The 27,391-nt window shown below is 41.0% G+C and overlaps 1 protein-coding gene across 1 annotated transcript in view; it reads right to left on the bottom strand.

The window, feature by feature from the left end:
• MAST2 (microtubule associated serine/threonine kinase 2) overlaps positions 1 to 25,609 on the bottom strand; it is a 154,940-nt gene extending 129,331 nt beyond the window's left edge. Inside the window, exons 1-3 of the mRNA XM_079980215.1 lie at positions 25,251 to 25,609; positions 15,512 to 15,659; positions 15,113 to 15,255 (exon numbers count right to left, since the gene is read on the bottom strand). Of these exons, the coding sequence (XP_079836341.1) occupies positions 15,113 to 15,255; positions 15,512 to 15,659; positions 25,251 to 25,415 (456 nt within the window). The 5' untranslated portion in view covers positions 25,416 to 25,609. The remainder of the gene's footprint in view (positions 1 to 15,112; positions 15,256 to 15,511; positions 15,660 to 25,250) is intronic.
• Between the last annotated feature and the right edge of the window lie 1,782 nt (positions 25,610 to 27,391).

Below are 27,391 nucleotides of genomic sequence, written 5' to 3'. Positions count from 1 at the left end.
TCTACATAGAACTGAGAATTCCGATTCAAGAAGATTTGTAACATTCAGGATTATAACATATTAAAATTGTATTAAGATCGACCTATGATCCACAAAGTCCATTAAAACCTACATTGATTGGAGGAACTCCCCAGGATCCCAGAAAGAGAAACATTCCCCAATCCTGCTTGCCCAGATCCTTTTAACTGGAGATGCAAGGAAAAAAGCATGTGCAATGAAGGACTATTATATTATATAATAGATTGAACAGGTGCAGAAACACACAACAAAACTGATTGTGGGTTTGGGTCTGGGACACATGGGGATTTTAGTCTAGAAATGCAGGGGGAGAACATGATACTAGAGAGCTTGGAGCAATCCAATGAAGCTGATTGTTGGAAGATTCAGGACAGAAAAAGAAAGGCACTTCTACACACAGTGCACAATTAAACTATGAAATCTGCTATCACAAGATGTGGTGATGGTAACAAACTTGGACAGCTTTAAAATGAGATTAGATGAAATCCAATAAGTCTATCAATGGTTACTAGTCATGATGGCCAAGGCAGCACCTGCAGCATCAGAAGCACTATGCCTCTGAGTACCAGTTGCTGGGGAACACAAGTTGGAAGAGGGCTATTGCCGGCTGCCCACAGGCATGTGGTTGGCCACATTGGTTCAGGATGCTGAACCAGGCCTTTGGCTGCTCTTATATTATTATGCTCTATTATAAAGTGAAACTTGCTTATCCAATAATACATTACCTCACGTCTTTTGCAACTCTCACTGCCTAGGATCAACATCTACAGCAACTGTCGGCATCCAAATATGCAGACATCCATGCTGAGGCAGCAGCAAGTCACATCGCAGCTATCTCAAAAGCAAATGAAACAGAAAAGCACAAGCCCCTGTGTTGGAAAATCCAACAAAGCTGGGGAATGGGATAGGAACAATTGACAGTGCTGAACAAATGGATTATGTCTTCTCCACTTCCGTCCTCCCCATAAAAGCAGTCCTGTCCACCACCACCCCCCCCATTTTTGAAGTTCCTTCAAAAGGGGAAATGGCTGGGGAGGAACAGGTTGGGAAGGAAGAGTGATCGGGTGTGGAAAGAAAGAGTTCAGCAACCGCTCCAGCAGCCCGCCAATCTCTGTTTCAAATCATACTCCTGCTTCACAGGAATTCAGCACAACCTACACATTTGAACATGTTTGTCATCCTGCTGTAACATGTAGTTAAAGCCCAAGCACAGCTACCAGCAGGTCAAAAATCGGCCCACACCCACAGTACACCTCCACAGTTGTACCTCCTCTGACTGCTTTTGTACTATCCATTAAAGCCTTTAATGGCTTGGGCGTGGCAGCACAGGAGCTGCCTTTTCCTGTATGTCCTCTGTGCACACTCCAATCGTTATCTGAGGCCCTGCTTCAAATCCCTTGACCTCAAGAGGAAAGGCTGGTGCCAGCTAGGAGTAGTGTCTTTTCTGCTGTGACACCAACCCTACAGAATTCCTTGCCAACAAGGGTCCATCAGGTAGTTGGTGAAGACCTGGCTGGGGGGGGGGGAGCCTTCAGTTAATAATGTTATTTTTGCTGCCTCAGTTCTACGTTATTTCTCTTCTGCTGGAACTGTTAAGCTGGTTGGTTATTGTTAATTTATTAATCTGAGTGTATACTAGAGGGTTTTTTTTAGGGATTATGCTTGTTTTATTGTTTTCATTACTGCTTCTTAGCAGCCTAGAGTCTCTTTGGAGAACTAGGTGGGATAGGAAAAAGTAAAATAAATAAATAAGCTGTTAGAAAGAACATGGAATTTGTGACATGTCTACATGCTTATACACACACCTTTGTTCCTATGTTAGAAACAGTCCTGCTGATAGGACACTAGCCTTGCCAAGGATTCAGGCAACAAATGTTCACAACTGACAGGCAAAGCTCTACACTGACCTAAGTACTATAAGTTGTGTATCAAATCAAAATAAAAGCAGTGGTTCCCAAATGATCAATTAAGACTCAAAGGGCAACTGAACAGGAAATGCAATCATTTGGTACATCTCCTCTGATTACAGCTTTATGATTCTGTCTACAGAGGATTTTGAAAAGCAAAGGGATGTGTTGTGGTAAAGATTTTCATTTTTTCCATTTAAAAATTAGACATTGTGTATAGGCACATATGCTACAAAATTAAAATATTATTTACACAGTGACACATTGCTGCAAAGTGCCAACAGTACAGTAGGGCAGTATTTACCTGCAAAGTGATGAAAAAACAAGATTTAATATTTTTCCTTAGAGAACTTTAGCAACATTTCTAGTCAGAGAAGCTTGAAGAAAATGCTTACGACTCATAAAATTGGTTTTTTTATTATTTAAAATCAACATTTTGTTTTATAGGTACGGATTCTGGCTTTGTCAAACATATGCAGCTAGTAGTACAAGGACTTGATCACTCCAGCTGTCTTAAAGATTCTGCTGGCAAGAGAGGATTTGTGACAAATCCCAGCATGCTGTAACTTTCCCAATTACATTAATAACTTATGCAAATGAATTGTGGCCTCCAGCTCACTGCAAACTGCCAACGTGTCCTTCACACTGTGAGTTGTACTAATATGTTCTGTGTCCGCTAATCAATTCCAAAATTCTGCAAGCACTGCAAAAATATAAAATTTTAGAATCCAATGTAAGGAGCTAAAAGAATTCAACTAAACACAGTCAGCACAACAAGTCCTGCTGTCCCCCGCCCCGTCCCAGCTCCCCACCCAAATAAGCTCTGGTGAGAGAAGAGATTGTTTCATCTGGCAAGCAGAAATGTTTGCACTGACAGAATAATCATAAGACCACAACACTGAATTCCTCTTTAAGTTATTATATCTTCCCATGTTGTTTTTTTTGTGTGCATTTCTACACCAAACATGAACAAATTGAATCGAACACATTGTCCATATAGCAGCTTACTTGAATGATAAAAAATGGTATTCTGAGATGTCACTGCATGCAATGAACTCAGTCAGCACTGACATTTTTTTAAAAAAGTGTATGTTCCATTTTATTTATTCCAAAACATATAAGAAACCTGTCATTTTGTTCCCTGCACATTTTGAATGCAATGTGTAATTCAAAACCATTTTGATAAAATATTTGAAGCAAGAGCTGTCATTACCAAACAAAATACAGCGGTACCTCAGGTTACATACGCTTCAGGTTACATACGCTTCAGGTTACAGACTCCGCTAACCCAAAAAAAAGTGCTTCAGGTTAAGAACTTTGCTTAATATTTACTTTCATTAATATCATTTTCTGTGCAGGTGTGGGTGTGTGGGTGTCTGCACATATGTGTGTTGTTGTATGCAATGTTTGGGAGGAAATACAACGGTAAATAACAAATAAACTAAATATCGATGTATGTAATTTTTATTTCTTAAGTATATTTAGTGGTAGAATGGCTGTATTGTTTTTTGTAACATAAAATCATTCAATAATATTTTTTTTAAAAAAAGAACTTTGCTTCAGGATGAGAACAGAAATCGTGCTCCGGCGGCACGGTGGCAGCGGGAGGCCCCATTAGCTAAAGTGGTGCTTCAGGTTAAGAACAGTTTCAGGTTAAGAACGGACCTCCGGAATGAATTAAGTACTTAACCCGAGGTACCACTGTAAAGCTATAATATAAATATTAATTTGTTTAAGAATATGCCAGACCTTATTCCACATTTATTCAGCATGAAGCTTAAAGTAAAGCAACTGATTATTTTTTGCTGAGGCGGGGTGGGGGTGGGGGAATACATTTGAAAGCTTCTTGGCAGAGTTTCATGGAAAAATAAAATCTGAAAGTTAAAAGTAGTCAGGTAATTACCAAATTGGCAGTGCTGTCAATTTTCAGCTAATATTGATCTTTAATCTTAAGAGCTAGCTGAAAATGCTCAGCATTATTCAATAATGGCAGAGGTCCTAAGGCATAACTAAATACAGTGGATGCTGGGGTTGCGAACATGATCCATGCGGGAGGCACGTTTGCAACCCGCAGCACCGCGTCTGCACACACGCGAAGCGCGATTCGGCGCTTCTGCGCATGCGCAAAGCGTGATTTAGTACTTCTGCGCATGCGTGAGAGCCGAAACCCAGAAGTAATCCGTTCTGGTACTTCCGGGTTTGGCGCAGTGCGCAACCCGAAAGCCCACAACCTGAAGCGTCTGTAACCCGAGGTATGACTGTACCTATAAATATATTTTAACAGTGCAATCCTATACATGTCCACTCAGACGAAAGCGCCCCTGATTTTGGTATAAGTATAGGGCAGCAGCCTTAAGTAGCATATAGGCTGCACTGGCCTATATACATAGCATTGCAATAATTCTTTGATTATTTTTTTCTTAAATTGTAGTGCTAGTTTGCTGTGTTTAAGTATACCCTAGTATACAATCTGCAGGCCCAGCAATCCAGAATAAAAAGCCATTGTTTGAAGCAGGTTTGCAGACCATTATTTGATGTGATGTGTGAATTGACAGACCATAGTTATAACATTTGCTTAGCCTCCAGACTCCGAGTTGAGTTTATGGAACAGAATGCTGTGAGAACTCTGCTTGGTATTTACAGACCTCTTGAAAGTTACCAAGCAGAGTTCTCACAGCATTGTGTTCCATAAACTCAACTCGGAGTCTGGAGACTAAGCAAATGTTATAACTATGGTCTGTCAATTCACACATCACATCAAATAATGGTCTGCAAACCCGCTTCAAACAATGGCTTTTTATTCTGGATTGCTGGGCCTGCAGATTGTATACTAGGGTATACTTAAACACAGCAAACTAGCACTACAATTTAAGAAAAAAATAATCAAAGAATTATTGCAATGCTATGTATGTTTACTCAGAAATAAAACTATACAGTTCAAAGATGCTTACTCCTGTCTAAGGACTGAAGACTACATCAGTGTACTGATTAAATTTGCACAAGAATCAAAGATTTCAGCAGAAATGTATTTAGGCATGTTTTTCAGCGGGGGAAAGGACAGCTGCTTTTAAAGATTTTTATAGCATCAGAAAAAAATAAATACTACCAAAAATGGGAGAATATATTTAGCTTTCATTCTGCATTCAGCCATAATCAACTAAAGCTGCAATCTTATGCACACTTGCCTAGGAATATGGCCCCATTAAATAAAGTGGGACTTACTTCCAAGTAAAGACCCAGGATTCAACTGCACAGCTGCAGCTCTAGTGAAAAGGGTATTCATTTATAATTGCATCATTTGATATCTTAACAAAAAAATGCTCCACTGACAAGAAATTTTCATCTCACTATAGGAAAGGGAATACAGGGCAGGAACTGTGTTTAAAAACCACAACATATGCTTGGGGTGGGGTGGGGATGATGTTGGCAATGGGCTCTCTTGAGCCTATCTGACAGTGTGCGACTAGCAAGAAACTAGCAGATTCCAGCTAGGCAGAGGCAGAGGCGTAGGAAGGTCACGTGGTAACCGGTGCGGAAAATTTATTGTCATTACCCCCCCCCCAACACACACACATTGGGGGTTTTTTTGTTTTTTATTTGCCTGCAAAAATGGTTTTACGTTATTTCATATTTTCTTACAAAGGAATGTGGATGCTGGGCCTCTGATGACAGCTACTTAAATCTACAGAATGGATTGTGTTTTGGCTTGTGTTATTTTATTTATACAATATTTATTGTTTGTGTATTTAATAAAATTTATTTCAAAAAACCTGCAAAGCGGTTTACCCAAACAAAAAACAAAAAAACACCACAGCAGTAAAATCAAGAAAAATTAACAATCCTACTTTAAAACATTCAAAAGCTAAAATATTAAGATTAAAATTACTTCAACTTCCCAAACATCTAGGTATGCTTGCCTCAAGAAGAATGCTTTTAGCAGGTGCCCGAAAACAGTCTAGCAAAGGCACGTGCTTTGTTGCAATAGGCGGGGAGTTCCAAAGTACAGGTGCTATCACAGTAAACAATGCAGTACAGATGTTATGTGGAACCTGTAGTAGTGCTTGAAACTAATGAAGGGGAGGTTTTATTTATTGCGATTTCACCTGCTCTGTATTATCTGAAAAGGAAAACATTTATTTAAAAAACAGGACTGCACAGCAGCAATCTAGTCTCATGATCAGTGGGAGTTATTCCCAAGCAGACGGTGCATAAGATGGGCTATGCACCCCTTGCATTCAACTTGTACTTAAAACTCTGCACAAGCCTGCACCAGAGAATTGTAGAGTTGGAAGGGACCCCTGAGGGTCATCAAGCCAAACCCCTGGGGCATTGCAGGAATCTCAACTAGACCATCCCTGACCAATGGCCATCCGTCTTCTGTTTTTCCCTGGAGGTGGGGGAAAAGATAAATTTTGACCCTGCTCCACTGAATTGAAATTTCAGCCTTCACGACATAGGAAAACGGGCAAGTAAACAGCTATTTTCGTGGAGGAAGGTCAATATATTAACTGATATGCATGCAATTTCATATATAGCTATATAATCCCTAACGTAGTAAGTTAAGACCTTCGGAGCAGGCGTTTTCAAAAAAAAAGTTTTTTATGAGCTGCCCTAGTAGGGCAGTAATTGTCCCTTGATAATTTGTCACCCCACGCCATGATGGCACCTGGGGCGGATCGCCCCCCACCCTTTCCTACACCTCTGGGCCAAGGAGGTCAAACCCCAACTCTGTAAGATCTGCCATGTATGGCTGCATTACAGCCATTTCCTGGAAGGTTAAAGGTCACTGTTCTATTTCTCAGGAACCACGAAAGCCTGTTTTTGAAATGAGTGGAACTATGAGCAGCCCACAAGCTGATCATTATAAAAAAACTGTAACATCAAAAATTTGATGCCCATGTTTCCCTCTTTCTTCCCCATCCCCTTTTCCTTTTGTGTCATTTCTGTTCAGATGTAACTCTGAGAGAAAGGAACTGTATTGTTTTTAATAATCTGTAAGCTGCTCTGGGAATCCTTCCAAATGAAGTGCACAGTATGAATGCTTTGAATGAATGTAAGTGCTCTCAGGCTAAGAAATCCAAACCTATTGCTTTTATCCTCACAACCATCCCTTGGAAGGTAGTGAACTCTCCTTCCTTGGAGGTTTTTGATTCTATGGATGCTTGAAGAAGGCTATTGTGACTTAATAATAAAATATCACTGTACAGTGGTACCTCGGGTTACAGACACTTCAGGTTACAGACACTTCAGGTTACAGACTCCGCTAACCCAGAAATAGTGCTTCAGGTTAAGAAATTTGCTTCAGGATGAGAACAGAAATCGTGCTCCGGCGGCGCGGCAGCAGCAGGAGGCCCCATTAGCTAAAGTGGTGCTTCAGGTTAAGAACAGACCTCCAGAACAAATTAAGGACTTAACCCGAGGTACCACTGTACTTTTCAGAACTAAACACAGCAATGAGTTATACTAATCTAAATCTATTGAGGTCCACTAAAACTACTAATAAATTTTGGGTTCCAAAAGTTATTTTTATTTTTTGGTTGCAATCTTAAATACACCTACTAGGTGAGTAAGCCCCAGTGAACACTAATATGCATAGGAAAGCACTGTTGCACACCCAAAACGAAATTCCCCAACTGATATTTGGTCCACATATTTGGTCAACGAGTTCAAGGGCAAGTGTCCTAAAATTTGAATTAGGCCTCAGAAACTAACAAAGCAGAATCAGTTCATTTTATATTACTTACATAAGTTAGAACTCGTTTCAGAGAAAGAAGGAATTTAAGAGTCAAGAGGGACCTTAACTTCTCCGAAGTGCTTCCTGATGTTTCCATATTAATTCTTCAGAATAGCAAAAAGAATATTGAATTTCTCTAACACAGCAAACCAGAATGTCAGGAGTGGAATAGGCTCTTTTAAAAAAGCTGTTCAACAGGACATCAAGGGCGAAAGATTAAAGCTTCCAATATAAAAAAAGAGCAAGCTGAAATCAGACTCACAAGATACTCATGCTTTGAGGGGACGGATTGCAACCCACTGACCTAACATTCTGAATCCTTCTTTATGAAATACTTTCAAGTTAGAATAATAAGAATCATGCTTGCCAAGCACTCTCCAGCAGTTTCTCACTTTACACTCACAATAGGGCTGCTGTCAGAAAGAAAGCAGAGTCTGCGTGCCAAAATCAATTCAACAAGCTCTTGGATAAAAAAAACAAAAAACACAGCATTTGAGGATAATGAGAACTGCAATCATTCCAGCTGACAGTAGATGACTACCAATTATCATAAGGCAAGTTCCATGCATTTACATTTGGTTGAGTAGCCACTAACCTGACATGCTTCAAAATATATGGCAAGCATTCAAGTTCTTTTAGAAATTTCGTGTTAGCTGTTGAGGACATCCAGAAACGAGAGAAGCTTATTTAAAGACTAAACAACTCTTTGCAAAAGAAGTTAACATTTCTACCACAAAACAAGGCAGTGATGAATACTGTGCTAAATGGAATGTGTGCCAACATAACATCTTTCACCAAATCTAACTGCTTAATAATCAACCGAATGTACATGCATTCTGCATGTGTATACAAGGTGGATGCCTCCTGCAAATTACTACTCCTTCCAGAGCTATTTACTAGTTAACACAGAATAATAAACTATCAGCTACTGCCACACTCTGGGTATAGCCTGCTACTGTGCATAATTATCTTCCCTATAATTATCATCATACAAATAACTGTGTGCAGAATCGCCTCTTAAAGTATATTCATTTTAAACATTTGTACTAAAAGGCATTGAAGAGTAATTTACTTTTTTTGTACTCAAGATAATTACCCTTCCATTACCATTGCTCATCACAAAGAGCTGAGGATGTCCTTGTAAAACAGCCAATTTGGCTCAAATATTTCTACCAGAGATCCACTTGTGCCTTAAAACTGTAACATAGAGTTGAGAATACTGCCTCCCTATCCAGTTTCCCTCAAATTGTCTGTCACCCCATCTATCTATCTATCTATCTATCTATCTGGGGTACAAGCTTTACAATCTGTCTGCTGAGACTGTTTTATTAGAACTAATAGCCAGCATTTTATTGTAAGTTAATTTTAATTATTTTGTCATATAGCAACAACTGCCCTATGCTGAAGAATATGAAAATTTTAATACTGAACCATCTACTATCTACTGTATATTTTGCAATTGTGTTTGTTCTCTATGCATAGAGACTCTATGCATAGAATAACTCTAAAGATACTTAACCATCATTTTGCATGATAGTTTCAATCAAGGAGCAGGTTATTGTCTATGCTGGGATACAACTGGACAACATTTTGAACCAGGATGGCTGTAGTTTTGCTTTTTAAAGAATTAACTGTGTATCAAAGAACTATAGTCACAGTAAGTCAATTTAGGTGAGTCACGATGTGCTTTTCCCAACACATACCACCCTCTGAAAATGCTTAACATGGCGTGGAATACAGCTCACCTTAAGCGCCTCTAAGACAAGCATTCTCAATTCTTACAGCTTCTTGAAGGAGAAGCAATTGATTTACTAATAGAAGTTTCAATTAACTTTCAACATTCTTATATAATCTGGGAATACCAGGTAAGTACTAAGAGAAGGTCAAAGAACCCACCATATAAAAAATTATTCTTGCCAGGACAGGACAGGCAACATGATATAAGAAACCTCTACAGTAGAACCTCTACTTACAACCACCTCCACTCGCGGACGTTTCAAGCTGTGACCACTGCAAACCCAGAAGTAACCGGCGGGTTTGCCACCGTTCGCACCTGCGCAAAAGCGGGCAATCACAGCTGTACCTGAGCACAGTGGTGCCTCTCCCAGCGACCTGTTTCGCCATAAGGACGGGCCTGCGGAATGGACTGTGGTCATGAGTAGAGGTTCTACTGTATTATATCTCAACAGAAGAGAAGTACAACAGAATAGAGGTATTTTCACCTGGCAATTCAGGTGACCTACTCTGATTCTCAACAAACATATATCCATACAAAGCTGTCAATAAGATATCTGTGTCGAGGTCATAAAGCACCACCTATGGAATTGAGGGTGAATTCTCCACCACCACTAGTTGGCACTTCTTAAGAGAAACGGGGTGGAGTGTGGAAGGAGAAGCTGAAGGTATTTGGGAGATTGTAGTTACAGCCATCACTTCCTAAAACTTTCAAAGCAACATAACCTTCATTTTAAATTAAGCAATGGGGAATATCACCTTGTACGTTACCTATTGAAGAAGCTGCAAGGTTTGTCCATGCTGAGAAAGTGACTTTCTTTAATGAAAGGTCTTGCTGCTTCAAAACCTAGTGATTTAAGAAAGCCGAAACCCAGATTGCCAACTAGGTGATCAAAACCAGCGTCTCTCTAACTCAAAGCCAATGTTTACATGACCAGAAAAACTTGCTCAATTTCAAAATCTTGGCTTTAGCTTCTGATTTGTTAGGAGAGAAACAAGCCACAAGCACTGGTTCATAGGTAACACTTAGCCAGTGCTGTGGTTTGTTTCCTCCTAACTCAGAAATGGGAGAAGCAGGGTAGGTGTGATTTGAGCAGTATGTACCAAATGCTGTTTGATCTCAGTAAGTCAAGGTTTGTTTCTTACCACAGCTCACCATTATATACAAAGGGAACAAATGTTGCCTTTCATACCGGTTTCTTCCTCCCGGAACCAAGCAATTTGATTTCATTTTTGCTTTGAAATGTTATAAAAAAGAGTGAGGGAAACCGTAAAATCAAATTGTGTGGTTGCTATGTTCCTGGCTTGTGAAGTGGCCAGTTTTAGCTGATGCTAAGGGCATTGGTTAAGTGGAATGCGTGCAATTTCGCAATTTCAAATAGGTGAGAAATAAATGGGTCTTTATTATGTTAAGGGTTTCATGTGAAAAAAGCATGCAAGTGAAATATTAAAGAAGGAAAATGAACAAGCCAGAGGATTTTGTACAGACCGCAGTCACCCCACCATGGCCAAGACAAACACTGTTCAGTGGTGGACTGCACACTAGGTCTGATACACCATTATTTCCTTCAGCTGCTTTGTTAGAGTTTAGTAGAAAACAAAAAGCCTACAGGGTAGTTTACAAGGCAGGAAAAATAATTTGCAACGAAGGAAAAATATTCCTTATTAAAATGAAAAGGACTCCCAAAGCAAGTGATGGAATCCTTTCTATTCAACCAAGACTTAATTAGACTGTCATTCACACTTTCAGAATCTCAAGGATAGGACTGTCCTCAGTTGTCTGGAAGCTTCGGCTTTCACATTTTCCTTGTGAAAATTTATCATAGAGAGATCACACACCACCGATACCCTACAGGCTATGCCACCTCCCTATTATTTTCCAGGCATAAGTCAAGATGCTGGCTGTAACCTACAACATCCTCATACAGCACATACATGACCACCTTTTGTCCTTTGTACCATCCTCACAGTAAGGTCAACTCAGCAGCGGCAGCTAGTGCCACACTGCTTCTCCCACAACACCAATGACATTGTTGCTGACTGAGATGCTGTGTGGGCAGGGCTGCAGTGAGATTGTGGCTGTGTGGACACACCAGCAGAGCCAGTCCAAGGCTCACACTGATAATAAGCAGAACAAAATAGAAAAACTGTAAGAACTTTGAGAATAAACTATTAAAGGCAGCTTCTAATACAGGCATCCCCAACCTGCGGCCCTCCTGATGTTTTGGCCTACAACTCCCATGATCCCTTGCTAACAGGACCAGTGGTCAGGGATTATGGGAATTGTAGTCCAAAACATCTGGAGGGCCGAAGGTTGGGGATGCCTGTTCTAATAAAACACATATGTACTCAAATTAAGTATTAGAAGACATAAGGAAATAATAAAACAGGCAGCCCACCCAAAATCAATTTAAGCATTCCAGTTTTCAACTGCTTATCAGCCCAAGTCATTAAGAAGGACGGAAGAAGAATTTTAAAATAAACTTAGCAAGTGAAAGTATGTTTCTCTCCTTCGCCACTGCATTTCCTCTTTCTTTCTGACAGGAAGAGCTGTTTGACAGTGGAGCAGACACCCGCAAAAGGTGGTGGACTCTCCTTCCCTGGAGGATTTTAAGCAGAGGTTGCATGGCTCTCTCATGTATGATCTAGCCAAGATTCCTGCACTGCAGGGGGTTAGACTAGATGACCCTCAGAATCCCTTCCAACTCTACAATTCCGTGATTCTATGACAAACATTGATGTTCTTCAGTCTTTGGACTTTAAATTGGCAAATCTCCCCCAGTAGATGGCACCATAGCATAATGCTCAGACAACTTGTGGTGAATTGCCATATTCATACTTTAAAATGTATTTTAATAATGCCTATAGGTGCAAAATGTTTTTAAAAGAACTGAGAGTACGCAACCTTTTTCATAAGAATTATACTCAACCTGTTTTCAAAAGCATTAAATGTGCAGGAATTGTATCCTGTGCTATGCATACAAGAGTAGAACAGACTTCTACATGCACAATGGGGCTTCACTTTCTTCTCCTTCCCTGTAGCCCTCTATTACTACTCTGCTTTGGAGCAGAATTTTTTTTTCTGTGGGGGGAATGGGGGGCTGCAGTGACGAGAAGAGGAAGGTTAAGTCCCTTTATGCAAGTAGAAGCCTGCTCATACAATGCTGGATTGCACCCTGCCTTATCTCTAAACAAGATCTTGCAAGTGTATTGTGACAGCTTAAAGAACAACTTTGTAAATCTTTAAACTGGAAGAAGACTTTTTCTCATACAGTGGTGCCCCGCAAGACGAACGCCTCGCAAGACGGAAAACCCGCTAGACGAAAGGGTTTTCCGTTTTGGAGGCGCTTCGCAAAACGAATTTCCCTATGGGCTTCCTTCGCAAGACGAAAGCCCATAGGGAAATCTCCGGGACAGCAGGGAAGCACAGCGCGTCTTCCCCACTGTCCTCGGACCTCCTCCGAAGGCTGGCGGTGGGGTGGAGAGACCTCCTCCCTCCGCCAGCCTTCGGATTGCTGTCCTGAAGACTTGCGGTGGGAGGAGGGTTTTCCTTCCCACCGCCAACTTTCAGAATGCTGTTCTGAATGTTGGCGTGGGGAGGAAAAACCCTCCTCCCACCGCAAGCCCCGGGAACAGAGGAGAAGCGCTGCGCGCCTTCCCCTCTGTTCCCGTACCTGTCCTGAATGCTTGCGGTGGGGAGAAAAGCCCTTCTCCACACTGCCAGCCTGGCAAGCGGTCTCCATAGGAACGCATTAATTGATTTTCAATGCATTCCTATGGGAAACCGTGCTTCGCAAGACGAAAAACTCGCAAGAAGAAAAAACTTGCAGAACGAATTAATTTCGTCTTGCGAGGCACTACTGTATTTGCTACTGCAGGCTAACATGCTACCCTCTGGAATAAGAACATGAGGATCCACCCTATGAATAGTGGAGATCAACAATTTAAATCCTATTTTTCATTTAATCCAAAACTGTCAAAGTAAATATTAAAAAAGATATATACTTGTGTGTGTTTCTTTACTTTTGGATACTCAAGTTGTCATTTTATTTTCTATGAACCACTTAGAATACAACACATTTGTAGAAAATGCAGTATATACATGAAGTAGTAAGACAATTATTTGCATTTATACACTCATTCAAAGACAAAAAAAATCTGGACCAATAAAAGCTTTTTAGCACTAAATCATTGTGCACACCAAACAACTTCCACAAGCACAATGGAACTTCCCCTCCAACTGCACCCCCTCCAAATATGATCCAGAGAATTAGAATACAAGAGGATTTGAAGACTCACTGCAAAAGCAGAAGTCCATTCATGCAATGTTTGATTCTTCCCTATAGCCCCAATCATTTAACACTAGTCCATCCAGTGTTCCAAGAAGTACAGCCCCTTATACTGTTACTGTCAATTTACCTATCTTAAATGGCTAAATCATACCTAAATCCCCAAAATTATTATCATTAAGTTTAATAGCCACCAGTGAGGCATGCATTATTTAACAGAATGCATCATGAGCGCACAAATAAGTACAAGTGTCAGCAAACTCCTAAATACATTATATATTTTCCAACATGCTAGTGGATCCACCCAAATTAAACCTGTTCCAAACAGGTCCTTTCGGAGTCTGCACCCAGCACCAATATTGTTTCTATCAGAATTAGGCAAGCAAACCTGGAGCACATAATATTACACACCAGGGCAAAACTAGCCTCACAAATCAGTCAAACTCCTGTCTCAAATCTAATTTTTCCATGAAGTCTAGCCATCACAAAAATATCATTCATGTTGTGAACACATCCATGTGAATGACATGCTCTTAGACATCTGGTAAGTAACCTAAATGGCGGAGCTCTTCGCCCACAAGGCTGATTTTGCCCCCTCTCTTATAGCATTTTACGCTATGGCAAAGCTTTTATTTTACTGTTTGGCCAAGCTTGTGTTTTACTGGATAATTTTCTTTTAAAAATGATTCCTGTTTCATGTGCTGTACTTATATCTATTTTCATTATATTTTATATCAGAAATATTATTGTATTTTACAGTTTTAATTGTTGTAAGCTGCACTTAGAGGCTGTATATTAAAAAGAAAGAAAGAAGTGGGAAGAGGCATGCCAGGGAGGGCATTATTCACTGCAAAACGGCCAGACTATTGCTACCGCCTTGCACAAAAGTATAGGCCTCTTAAATCCTAGACTGCCCAAGAGCCTAATCCAGATTTAATGTGAGGACAAGACCAATTCTCCCAAGATCCAACGGGTGTCTAAGGACATTAAACCAATGACTGTAAAATGTAATCTGGATCTGGTATGGAGGTTGTTCATCCCTACAAGCCCCATCCTACAAAAGCAGTTAATTTTATTGATTTGATTTATATTCCATCTTACATCCAGGAGTTCAAGGTGGCATACATGGTTCCCCCCCTCCCCATTTTGACTTCACAGCAATTCTGTGAAGTATGTTAGGCTAAGAGACAGCGATTGGCCCAAGGTCAACCAATGAGCTTCATGGCTGAGAGTGGACTGACCACTCTTGGGATTCTTGGGGTTCGTCCATGGGTAGCAACACAAGATGTATATAAATCAAGTATAAATTTGATAATGAAAAGATGAGAGGAACAATCAAAATGGTGACAGATCTAAAAGCAAGTCATCCTCTTCTTAAAAACAAAAAACAAAACTTTGCTAATGAAATTGTAAACTGCATCAAAACTTACCAATCCAGCTGTAAGTGAAGGAGCAGACTGTCCCAATGACTGGTTCCTCATGCGGACCAAATTGGATGATTCTCCAGATGGCTGCCATGCTGCCTGACCCACTCCACTGTGCATACTAGTGGATAAAGGAAGCAACTGCTTTCCTTTAACGAAATAAGCAAAGCAAAACCTTCTTCACTTTGTGGTTCATTAGTTCATTATACAATAATTTTCACACAGAGCGATCAAAAATACTTTTTATGCAACAGCCTTAGATAATACATTTTTAACAATCTTTACCCACAACCAAAACAAAGAAATTCTTGCCCAGGTAAATATACAGTTTGAACTTCTCTGTAGCATTAATTTGCTTAACTGAAGAAATCTTTAAGCAATTTGGTGAATTGAACAAAACTTTACCTGACAATGAGCTGGCCAAACTACCTCTCCGAAGCTTGCAGTCATCTTGACTCAGTTGACGATGGATCTTACTTTTGCCAGCTGAACCAGCTATATCAGGGTTACTAAGCTTCCTGCAGCGCAAAGAAATTGGTTCCGCTGCAAGATTCTGAAACAAAAGCCAAAAGAGAACAGGATAAATTTTGATGAGTAAATTACTTATGCACTAACTTCTTGATATATAACTTCAGACTTATCTTGGTTGTTTACTCAGAAGGAGAAGTCCTAAGTTCAGTGCAACTTATTTCCTAATAAAAATGCTCAGGGCTGCAGCCATAAAATGCTCAAGTTGTTATTGCAACACAAATTATGGCCAAATTTCCTTAATTTGAAAGATGTCATATTTATTGCTTAATCAGACACTTTAAAAAAAAATCTACTGTTCCCTCATCACTCACAGACAAGCTATGATCTGCAGAGACTTTTCAAGAAATCTCTAGATTCACAAAATTTCATGTGTTGGATCCAGACATCACCTTCTATATACAGAAAAGGATTCCTCTGTCCATGACAGGTTTTTAACCTAGCAGAGGACTCCTGTTGGTGGAGAAGGCTCCCAAACTGTTCCAATGGGCCCCCCATACACTCAGCGTGTGAGGTGGCCCTGAAGGCCAGTGGGACAGGAATTTGCAAAAATCAGCTCCTTGTGTTCTCCACCAGCAGGATCGTTGGCAGAGCAACACTCTGGTGAGAATGGTCTGCATCAAATTCCCTGTGTTTACTACAAGAAAGGTTTCAATCTACTTTCTAATAGCAAAATATTCTACTTCCTCTTTTTAGAAAAACAAAAACAAAAAACTGTACTATAACCCATTGATGGAAACAAAGTTAGAATTCCAAGGTATTTTCATGCTAATTTCACACCAGCAACCTTATTAGAAGCAAGGTACAATCACAGTCACATTATACTATAAATATATTCTTGCCATAAATTCATTAAGATAGATTCATAAAAAGCAGTAAACAAATCCAGTTAGTACCCTACCATTTTAGAGAAAATAGTAAACATCCATTCATATTATAAATGGACAATAAAGGTTAAAGAGAATTTAAAAACATATCATATAGCATATTTCAGCCAAAGGGATAGCACACACGCTTACAAATACTGCAACGGTACAGCATGACGTAGTAGACTGATTTCATGACAAATAAGCAACTAAGGCATGCATAGAACACTGCATAACAGAAAGCAGCCTAGATGATAACAGACACCAGTGCAGATACCTATAGGTGTAGTAGATAAGTATCATGGACTCTTTTAAATCCACTGTATATAGACATGTTCTCTGATACCACCACCAGTGGCTGCCACACGTTTCTCTAGGAAAATCAATTTGACATAACAAGCTTAACTCTTATCCCAAATAAGAACAGCTGACATGAGCTATGTCCCCCCGCCGCCACCACCACCATACTAAAAACATTACAACTTCCATCAATCAACTACCCCATATGATAATGTCAACTGTCATGAGCACTAGGCATTTCAAATATATTCAGAAAGGAAAAGGAAGGTAAAAGTGGCACTAAAATGCCTACCTACTTTCCAAGTGAACTCTAAATCTATTACAGTATGTATACACCAGGGACCTGTAGCAATTCACCCTCATTAAAAGTTGATAGAATTAAACTGATAGCATAATTATGGTAAAAGAGAAGGGAAGACAAGAGAAAAGGCAGGCAGGCAGGCAGGCTTTCTTCAATGACATACCGGAACAAGTATTTGGTGGCCAACAATGAGAGCAGTGTGCCTTGTAACTCTTTTTGTGTAAAACCTAGACTCTAGGCTCTGGTGAAGTAGAACACAGAAGACACTAATGGATTTCTTAACATTACAGTGATTAATATCTGTTAATCTACAGCCACTTGCCTCTGGAGGGTTTCCTTCCCATTTTGGTAAAATAATGGCAGTGATTCCATGTATCATGTGGCTGACTAGCAATGGAGGGTTCTATCCAATGCTACTCCTACTCAGAGTAGACTCATTTAAATCAATGGACCTAAGTCAGTCATGTTCACCAATTTAAACTGGTCTACTTTGAGTAGGACTAGCATTGAATACAACCCAATAAATTTATATTTCAGACTTAAACTGTGAAATCTGCTTATTAAATGTAAACAGAGATACCTCTTTGGGAAGGCACAAACACTACGTGCATGCTGATGACATTTATTTCTGAAGCTCACAATTCTGAATTATGTCTACCCCTGCTCAATTTAAATCACTTAGTATAAGTCATTCCTAGACTGAATAGAATATTGCCTGCACCCTTAGAAGAGTAAATAATTGTTTAGCTTCTACTACATATCAGGAGGATTTAAAATCTATGAATATTTTATCAAAAGCTTTGAATTTTCATTTGTTCCTTTAAATATGTATATAATTAATTAAAAATAAAAAATACTGTTCAATAATATAAGTTAATGAAATTGGGGTTTTTTTATTAACTCACTCTTATATATTTAGTTCCATCATATTTTCAGATATAGTCACACTTATTTAGGTAAACAAATAGGGCCATCACAAAGGGCACACAGACCATAAATACACCACAGCCTGTAAGTTCACAATCTTTCCTTTAAAAAAATTGTAAGGTGCAGAGTCTCTTTTAAAGCACATGTTAGAATATAGATTCTTCCAAAATTTCCTCCACAGCACATAATGAGAGTTGTAATTCTGTGCATTTTAATAACATATTTTGTCTGTATTATTTAGTTTTTGCCATGCTAAAACAAGAATACACTGAGGCAGATAATTTAAGAAAATTAAAGTTGTATCCAAAGTAGTGCTTTGTAGAGGCTGAATCAGTGCAATGATTTTTTATTGCACAACATCGCATTCTCTCCTTCTCCCACACCCCCCAGGCATTTTCCCACCCTTCCAGAACAAATCTGTGGAGAATGCAGGGTGCACACAGGAAGAGGAAAGGGTAGATTCATTGCAAAATCCTTGCACTAACAGTATGTGGGAACTGGATAGGTAAAGGTAAAGGTACCCCTGCCCGTACGGGCCAGTCTTGACAGACTCTGGGGTTGTGCGCCCATCTCACTTAAGAGGCCAGGGGCCAGCGCTGTCCGGAGACAATTCCGGGTCACGTGGCCAGCGTGACATCGCTGCTCTGGCGAGCCAGAGCCGCACACGGAAACGCCGTTTACCTTCTCGCTGGTAAGCGGTCCCTATTTATCTACTTGCACCCAGAGGTGCTTTCGAACTGCTAGGTTGGCAGGCGCTGGGACCGAGCAGCGGGAGCGCACCCCGCCGCAGGGATTCGAACCGCCGACCTTTCGATCGGCAAGTCCTAGGCTTTAACCCACAGCGCCACCTGCGTCCCTGGGAACTGGATACTACCTGTTAAATCAAAGTCTGGCGTAGTATTTTATCTACAGTAACTTACATGACACACACACAGCCATCACATTGGGAAGTGGAGATGGGATGGCAGGCAGGAGGGTCCTAAATGATATCCTGGTAGAAAGGAAAACTGCTGCTGTGGGGCAAAAGTACCCATTCAAAGGGAACCATCTTGCTCCAAGTATCCCTTGGGGGGTAGGCTTTTGTATTCCCAGGTGCAATTTTCCCCCTAAGCAAATTAACAGGAGAATATCTCCCTTGGTTGACTCCTTTCCAGAGAGCCCACTTCTCTGGCTATTACTGAGATAACTGCTTCTGGAATGTAAAATCGCCGAAGGAGTCCCAAGGGAACCATAAGTAGTGTTCCAGGTGCAGTGTGCTGTACATGGTTCCTCAATCACTGTGCAAAGAAAGGTAAGATGCATGCACATTTTCCACTTCTGTTTACCTTAATTTGCAAGGTATTTGAACTAGGAGCCTCTTGATTTGTAGCAGAGTTTCACAGCCACTAAATTACACCGGCTCTAGTTAGTAAAAACAGGCCCCCGGAGTAGATCTTTTGAAAATATAACAGCAGGAGTATACAAGAAAGGGGGCCAGCCTTACAGCTGCCCAATCTGTTTGGCTGGAGCGGATAACAATTGTACCAGCGGAGGATTTGAGTGGGCAAACTATCTGTCTATGCTGTGCGAGCAAAGCTGCAAAGTAGCTCTTTAAGGATAGAACAGTTACAAGAACTACACTTTAGGAAAGCACATCATTGTATCAAAATTTCATAATTACGTCAGCTGACATTGTGCATCTGTCCCACATCCTAGCAAGGACCTAGATGGTGCAACATTAGTTACCTCTTCAAGGAGGAGAGGAGCTAGTTGCAAAGGTGAGAATACAGAAGAGGAATATGACAGGCAGGACTCAACCACTCCTATTTTACTTGCAAGACTAATCTAAAATGGCATCCTGAACTTGCCATATGGAACAGCACCAGTTGATTCTACACCCTTACTAGTCAAATTCCCCAAAAATCTTTAACTGCCCTAAAATTAGAACAAATCACCAATGGGAAGCACTTGGCTCCATACTGATAACCCTCAATCTAGCACTTAAAGGGCTGCCAGATCAGATTCTCATTTCCAACACAATACTCCACTGGAGTTGCATAACACCCATTCATTTCACAGTTGTGAAATCCAAGAGTGTGAACAGTACCAGTGCAGAAGTGCCAATGGCATTTGCTGTCCCAACACTGAGAATCAATCTCAATAGACCTGAGGATCCACAGAGACCCTTACGAGAAATTTCAGAGGCTCAAAATTTTAGGTCCTATTGATATATGCTTTTTTTCTGGTCAAGTTATAATACACAACATTTTAAAAACCTTCCTAAGCAGAAATACTTACTTTATTGTGATTGTGACAACAGTTTTTGGCAAAAAATAAAAACCCCTCAAGAACCGGATAAATAAAACTCTGCAAATACAACTGTAGCTCTATGTTTAATGCAACTCAAATTACCTTTAAAGTGCAAAACAGTACTGTATACACATTTAAGATGCTGAAAATGGCTTAAGAATGTCAGTATATTCTATTGCACACCAAAAAAACTTAAGCCTTCAATTTTCTAGCCCCAACTAATAGTTCATTTCAAATTCTTGAGTTCTAGACTTCTTGGTTGTGAAGAAACATGAAAACATGCCAAACCTATGATTCGCTTGAGAAGAGAGGGCATTTTCCGCTTAGCATGCAAAATGACAAAATACCCAGAACTATTAACTGTCATCACAGCCATTTCTATTTAGGACTAAACAGGATTTTTGTGAGCTTCATTTTTCAAAGCTAGAAATGACATTTCATGAGGGGGTTTTTCCCCCCAAAAAAGCAGCGTACTCTAAGAGGGAACAAGGGAAATTGGGAACTTCCCTAGCCTTGGCAAAGCACTTGCAAAAAGAAAAGGAAGATCTTGCTGGCCCCTGCTTATTACTGCTATTCCCCTTATTTAAAATGACTGCTGCAGCTGCTATAAGGGAAATGACCCCCCACCCCAAGACATACAGAACACAAGCCATGTCCTTTCTTGGCAAGAGAAGAGGTGGATCTCACTGCAGAATGAAGAAACACTCCAAACACATCTGCAGCAAATGAAGTAACATTCCCTTCCCTCGTGCTGCCCCCAAATATCACTAAAACTCAGAGCCCCTTTGCAAGGCCCCCTCATTTGGACTCAACCCTACTTCTTAGGGAAAGGACTAGAGTGCCTTACATGCAGAACGTCCCAGGTAGGGCTGAGAGAGAAGCCTGTCTGAACCGCTAGAGCAGAGCTTTCCAAACTTTTCATGTTGGCGACACACTTTTTAGACAAGCATCATTTCATGACACAGTAATTCAGTATTGCTAGCAAACAGGAGGTTAAACTAACCCCTTTCCAGCCCTGGGAGGAGCATTTGCACGATACATCTACATGCTGCAGCTGACACACTAATGTGTCGCTACACACAGTTTGGAAAGCTCTGCCCTAGAGAGCCACTGCTAGTCCATGCAGACAATACTAAGCCAGATGGGCCAGTGTTCTGACTCAGTATAAGGCAGCTTCTGCATCACTATGTCCCTGTGGTTTCTGCATTCATATGCAGCAGTACAATTAATGTGTAGCTCATCAGCCAATTCCTAAAAGAACTTTGCAGTTACTCTATCCATATTAACCATTCCAAAGCCCATTTGTTCTCCTTCAATACTGATCTAATTAAGAAAAGAGTAAATACTTTTGCTCAGTTTTGTTTGGAATTACCGTATTTTCCGCTCTATAAGATGCACCAGACCACAAGATGCACCTAGTTTTTGGAGGAAAACAAGAATAAAAATATTCTGAATCTCAGAAGCCAGAACAGCAAGAGGGATCGCTGCACAGTGAAAGCAGCAATCCCTCTTGCTGTTCTGGGATAGCTGCGCAGCCTGCATTCACTCCATAAGATGCACACACATTTCCCCTTACTTTTTAGGAGGGGAAAAGTGGGTCTTATAGAGCAAAAAAATATGGTAATTTGCAGGTTCATTTACCACACTACAACCGGAGCGGGGTGGGTGGGGGAGATGGTCCTATTCAACAGGGGCACATGTCCACATGCACCATTAGTGATAACTTGCCTAAAGTCAAATGCTACCGAAAAACTTTCAACTGCTTGTTCTTCACAGATTATTGCTTTTGTGTGCAGCTGTAGTGTTAAATGACTTTGCAAAACCTTAACTTAAAAGTAGTCTTATCACAGACACCAAATAAGAGGCTTCCTGCTTTCCACTTCTAATTCTTAAAGTTCTCAGGGTGGCTTCACACAATGTAACACACAGTACCAATCAATGGTACCAAGATCAGAGGTAGCATGTCTCTGGATACCAGATCCTGGGGAACAGCAGGAAGGACTCAAAGTCCTGATGTCCTGCTTGTGGGCTTTTCATAGACAAGTGGTTGGGCCACTGTGAGAAACAGGAAGCAGAACTAGAATAACCTTTGATCTGATCCAGCAGGGCTGTATAGAAAGCAAGTTACATGAATGCACTCATGCTTTGGCCAGATGCAACTCCTGCAAGCGAGATGTGCAGGTTATCTTTTTTGATATGACAAGATTCCAAACTTTTTAGTATATTATTATTGATCTCAGAACAGGCCAGAAGGGTTTATATGTATTTTATATACAGTATAAGTACAGTAGCAGATTATCTATTATATTTATATTGTTGTTGTTATTTAAAATTGTATACCACCCTTTATCCATAGATCTCAGGGCGGTACAGAACATAAATCTAGCTCTCATCTAACTCCCCTAGCTCTTGTGGTTTACTAATTAGGCATACAGGCTATGTGAAAGAAGATCTACCACACTTCATGAGAGCTAGTATTCACCCCCCCAAAAAAAAACCTACAGATAGTTTGAACTACATTGTTTCCTATTTTTTAAAAGTGAGTATCACCAGCCAAACCACTCTTATAAAATCCAGCTGGACCTATCAGGAAATCTGATTCTTTGCCAATTAATCCAACTGTGTCAGTCATTATACCATGGCAGAGTTTTTTCAGAGGCCCTAGAAGCTATAGAAAGGATACATTTTTCCCCTGCTGTTAACATTTTGGGCTTCGTTCTCTCCTTATTTTTTTCTATTTTGCCACCTCCTTTCCATTTTCATATCAATACCAGTTGCTTCCTCTCATACCATTACTCAAGTTGCACACTGCTTGCACAGCTACCCATCTACCAAAACAGATAATGAGCAAAAGATTTAATTAAATTACTAAAAACTTTCAGATGCTATTTATTTGGGAAATGGATAGGCTGCTAGACATTTGCAAATATCATACAATACTTCAATGCAAAATAACTCACACAACAATAAAAAATACAAGAAACAAAGCAGATAAAAATAAATCTGATGGTGCCCATTAATTACAGGAATGACAGATCTGCTCTTCCACAACACTTCAATAATTTTCTTACTATAATGCCCAAAGGGGAGGTGCATATAAGCAAATATGTTGGGAATGTGCATCTGGAAGATGTGGTCCTTGAAACCTTTAGACATGAACATTCTGTATTTTTGTACATCATCTTCCCTGCAGTCATTAAGAGGAAAGGAATAGTCATTGTGCTATGGAAATGAAAGAACCCTATGAAATAGCTAATTAATTGAGTTCAAAAATTGGCAAGTATACAGCCAGTGACATCTCCAAAAAGGAGATCTTGTTTCTTTTATTTTTATCTAAGCAATTTATATACTGCTTAACTTCTCTAAGCCACTCTTCAACACATTCAGCAGTAGTCACTGATAACAGGGTAGGCAGCTCAGTGATAAGGCATGATAGTACTCATCTTCAGACATTGTTAATTAGGGAGAAGTTAACATTTATTTATTTAAATATTTATAGGATGCACTTTCATATAAAATATCACAAGGTGGTAGACAACCTAAAAAGACAATCATGTGAAAATTATGTAAAAGGTGCATTGGTGATGTCCTATCTCCACCTCCCTCATCACCATTCAACATCCAACACCTTGGAGGGCAACATTGGGAAGCAGGCTATCTTTTGTACTCATAAAAGCCCCTGCACATTTTGAAAATCCAACTTTCCAGTGCTTTACTGCACACACACACACAGGGAGCTTCCACAAGTACAGAAGGCTCTCTGCTTTATGAAGTTGCCCTCCACATATTGGATGACATATATATATATTGATGGGGGGGGGGAGTAAGGTAAAGGGACCCCTGAACGTTAGGTCCAGTCGCTACCATGCTAATCCCTATTGCCCCCTTCGTATGCCACCTCTCTTCAGATGTTACTAATTAGGAGTACGCTATCAACCATAGCTGGATTCACACATTAGCCTAACTGCCAGTCTGCCACAAGGTATTTGGTGGTGTTTGGCATTGGACCATACCTAAGAAATGATAGACAGGCAGGGCCAATGCTGTAAAAATGCAGCATATAAACTGCATATGCTGTACATATAAGCACATAGCTAAAAGATCTAATTGAAACTCCTACCCCATAACAGGACCATTTATATGCAGTCTGCACCCTCCTTCCCACCAGTCCACTAACAGCAACAGGTGATTAGATCACATTTGGCAAACTAATGAATTATATAAACTTCCTCAGCATAGCTCCAGATCTCTTAACTACTACAGGCAACAAAGGATTGCTCATCCCATGTTCACATATTCTCACATATTCTTATTACAACAAATGATGCAGAGTAGCAAACTGAAGAACACCAAGATGGAATTGAACATGCCTGGCTGCCCCTTCACTAAAATGGTACCTACGTGCAATCAAGAAAATAGGCACAAATACAGACTTATGGAATGTAGGCCATCCAAAGGAATAACCAAAGGTCCAGGCTACCAAAGACAGAATCCCTTTACCATATGAGTAATATTAGCCTGGCAAAGCAACAAAGACCATAAAGATTTAAGAGATCTTTTCACTTTTTACTGGAGCATCAGGAATGATTGCTCGACACCAGTAGCCTAGACGATCTTCACTGACTCTCCCGCTGCCCAAAGTAGAGTTTAGGAAATACCCCTTCCCCCCAACCCTCTGGAAGGCTGTGCCTAGAATAGCATACCCTCCCACAACACAGAACCGCTCATCGTCCACAACGTGACCCTTTCTCTCCCCAATTCTCTTGCAGCGACCAAGTGCCAGGGCTGTGAGCATCCCCTGCCCCCCCCCAAAGCCCCTGTCTGGACATGCCTCCGAAAGCAAAACCGCAAAAGACGCCTCTGGACTCCCCTTTTCGCGGACCTCCAGTTTACACAGACCAGGAGACAGCAGAACACACTGCAACCGAAATACCTTCTCGGGCGGTTCCCTGCAGGCTGCGCCAGCCCGACCCGCTTCTTCCGCCTCCTTCCTAGGACCCGCCGTGTCTACGGGGCCCCGGACGGGCTGCTCCATCCTCCTGGGGACCTGAAGAGCCGAGGGCCCCGCTTTGTCCCCCCGGGAGCGGCCCTTCCTCATGATGGGCGGCGGCGGCGGCACTTGCTCAGCGCGGGGGCTCGCAGCCTAAGCAGCCGGCCATGGCTGCGGAGGAGGGCGCCGGGGTTGGCGCTGGGAAGCACTCAGGCAGCGCAACCTGCCTCCCGCGCGGACATCCCCACTCTCCTGCCAGAGGCGAGCACGCCGGGCACTGCGGCAATCCCGCCCCCTCAGCCACGTATCGCGAGAGGTGGGGCCACCGGCGCGCGAGGGCGTTCTAAGGGGCCGGCGGCGCGTCGGAGGCGAAGAAGCAAAGTTCGGCGCAAGGTGGGAGGAGCCACACGGCAGGGGGCGGGGAGACGGAAAGGCGAGGGAAGACGCGTCGCGGAACAGCTTGGAAGGCGAGGGGAGGGGGCGGCGCGCAATGCATGATGGGGTACATGGAGCAGTGCTGTATAAGTGCAAGGCGGCGCAGAAGCCTTTACTGTGTGCGGCTCCGTAATGGTGCAGAATGATCCTGTGTCTTCATCCATCACCCTTGCCCAGCTCCACTTGCCTTCCCCAGCAGGGCAACCCTGCTAAAGAGGGCTGCCCCCATGTGCTTGGCTAAATGGTGGTAGCTAATTGGTCTTAAATCCAATTCTAATATGGATTACTTCACTGGTTATAAATTATGGAAATAATGATGGGCAGCCTGTTAACATTTCCCAACTGATATTTGTGACTTCAGCAGCTGTACACAGAGTGCTATCAGAGTTTATACTGCATTATTAAGATGACATGTTGCCTGTTTCTGATACAACAGCTGGCTTTTGGCCATTGAGCACTGGTGCCAATCTTGTCACAAAGGTACATCCAGAAAGACTCCGTTCCCTAGACTCTTTAAGTACATTTTTAAATATTATATGAAAAGGCAAAGCACTCTAGATTCAGAACAGATTGCAGCAGCTTTACTTTGTTCCACATCACTGCCCACTCTGGCCACTCATAAACAATGCAATTTGTAACTTTAAATACGAAATGAGCCCAATTGAACCTTCAGCGTGGCTTACTAGTACCAAGTAGACATACTCATAGAATTGTGGAGTTGGACCCCCTGCAATGCAGAAATCTCAACTAAAGCATCAATGGCATGATATGGCCATACATAACTGCAGTAAAATAAAAACTGAGTTTCTAGGAGGGAAGTGAAACTCCCTTCTTTTCCCTGTACTGTAATGTAGCTATATTTAAATGAAAATCTAATAAAAATTGCAGTGATTTTCACAGTTTGCAGCATCAAGGTACAAATTGCTGCCGGAAGGTAGATACTACCAAAGTTTCTTTCATTGTTGTTCTCAGACCTCCTGTTAGAGCAATATAATTGTCAGGAACTCAAGCTTAAGCACTATAACCAAGCATTGGCTCCTTTAGAAGCTTCAGGATCGGACTCAGTGCCTGTTCATGCTCTTCCAGATTTGCCATCCTTTTGAATCAGGCTGTTCTCCCCAAGCATGGGGCAAAACAGAGAGCAGATATGAAATCTTATATTGTGTGCTTGCATAATCGCCTTCTGTTTAAATTATTTGGACACCATGTCTTGCTCTTGTGTAGCTCAAAGTGTCTTGGATTTGGGGGGTTTTTCTGGAATGACACACACACACACACACATATATATATATATATATATATATATATATGTCAAGCAAAGCTGAGCAAAACAATTCCTCAGGTATTAGGAAGCAGTGCTTCCCTGTCAAATATTAGCAGGTTGACCTGGTTTTTAAAGTCATCTTAACTTGTAGTTGGTCAGGGCACAGTGAGGAAATTGGACTCTACTCTAATTCTAATGTTTGAAATGGGTTTCCAGGGCAAACATTTGCAAGCTCTTAGAATCTTGGGCAGCTTTACCTTTTGGAAAAACTGGAACTTAAATTCAAGCAGACTTTTTAAAAACTAAAATGAGCAGTGCAATGGTCAAATGCTATTGACAAGTAGTTATAATTATTAATACAGTTAATAGTAATATCCAGGATGGT

This window comes from Podarcis cretensis, assembly GCF_951804945.1.
Source record: "Podarcis cretensis genome assembly, chromosome: 6".
Lineage (NCBI taxonomy): Eukaryota > Metazoa > Chordata > Lepidosauria > Squamata > Lacertidae > Podarcis > Podarcis cretensis.
Note: the sequence above shows the minus strand (reverse complement) of the source record. Positions and strands in the feature narration are given on the sequence as shown.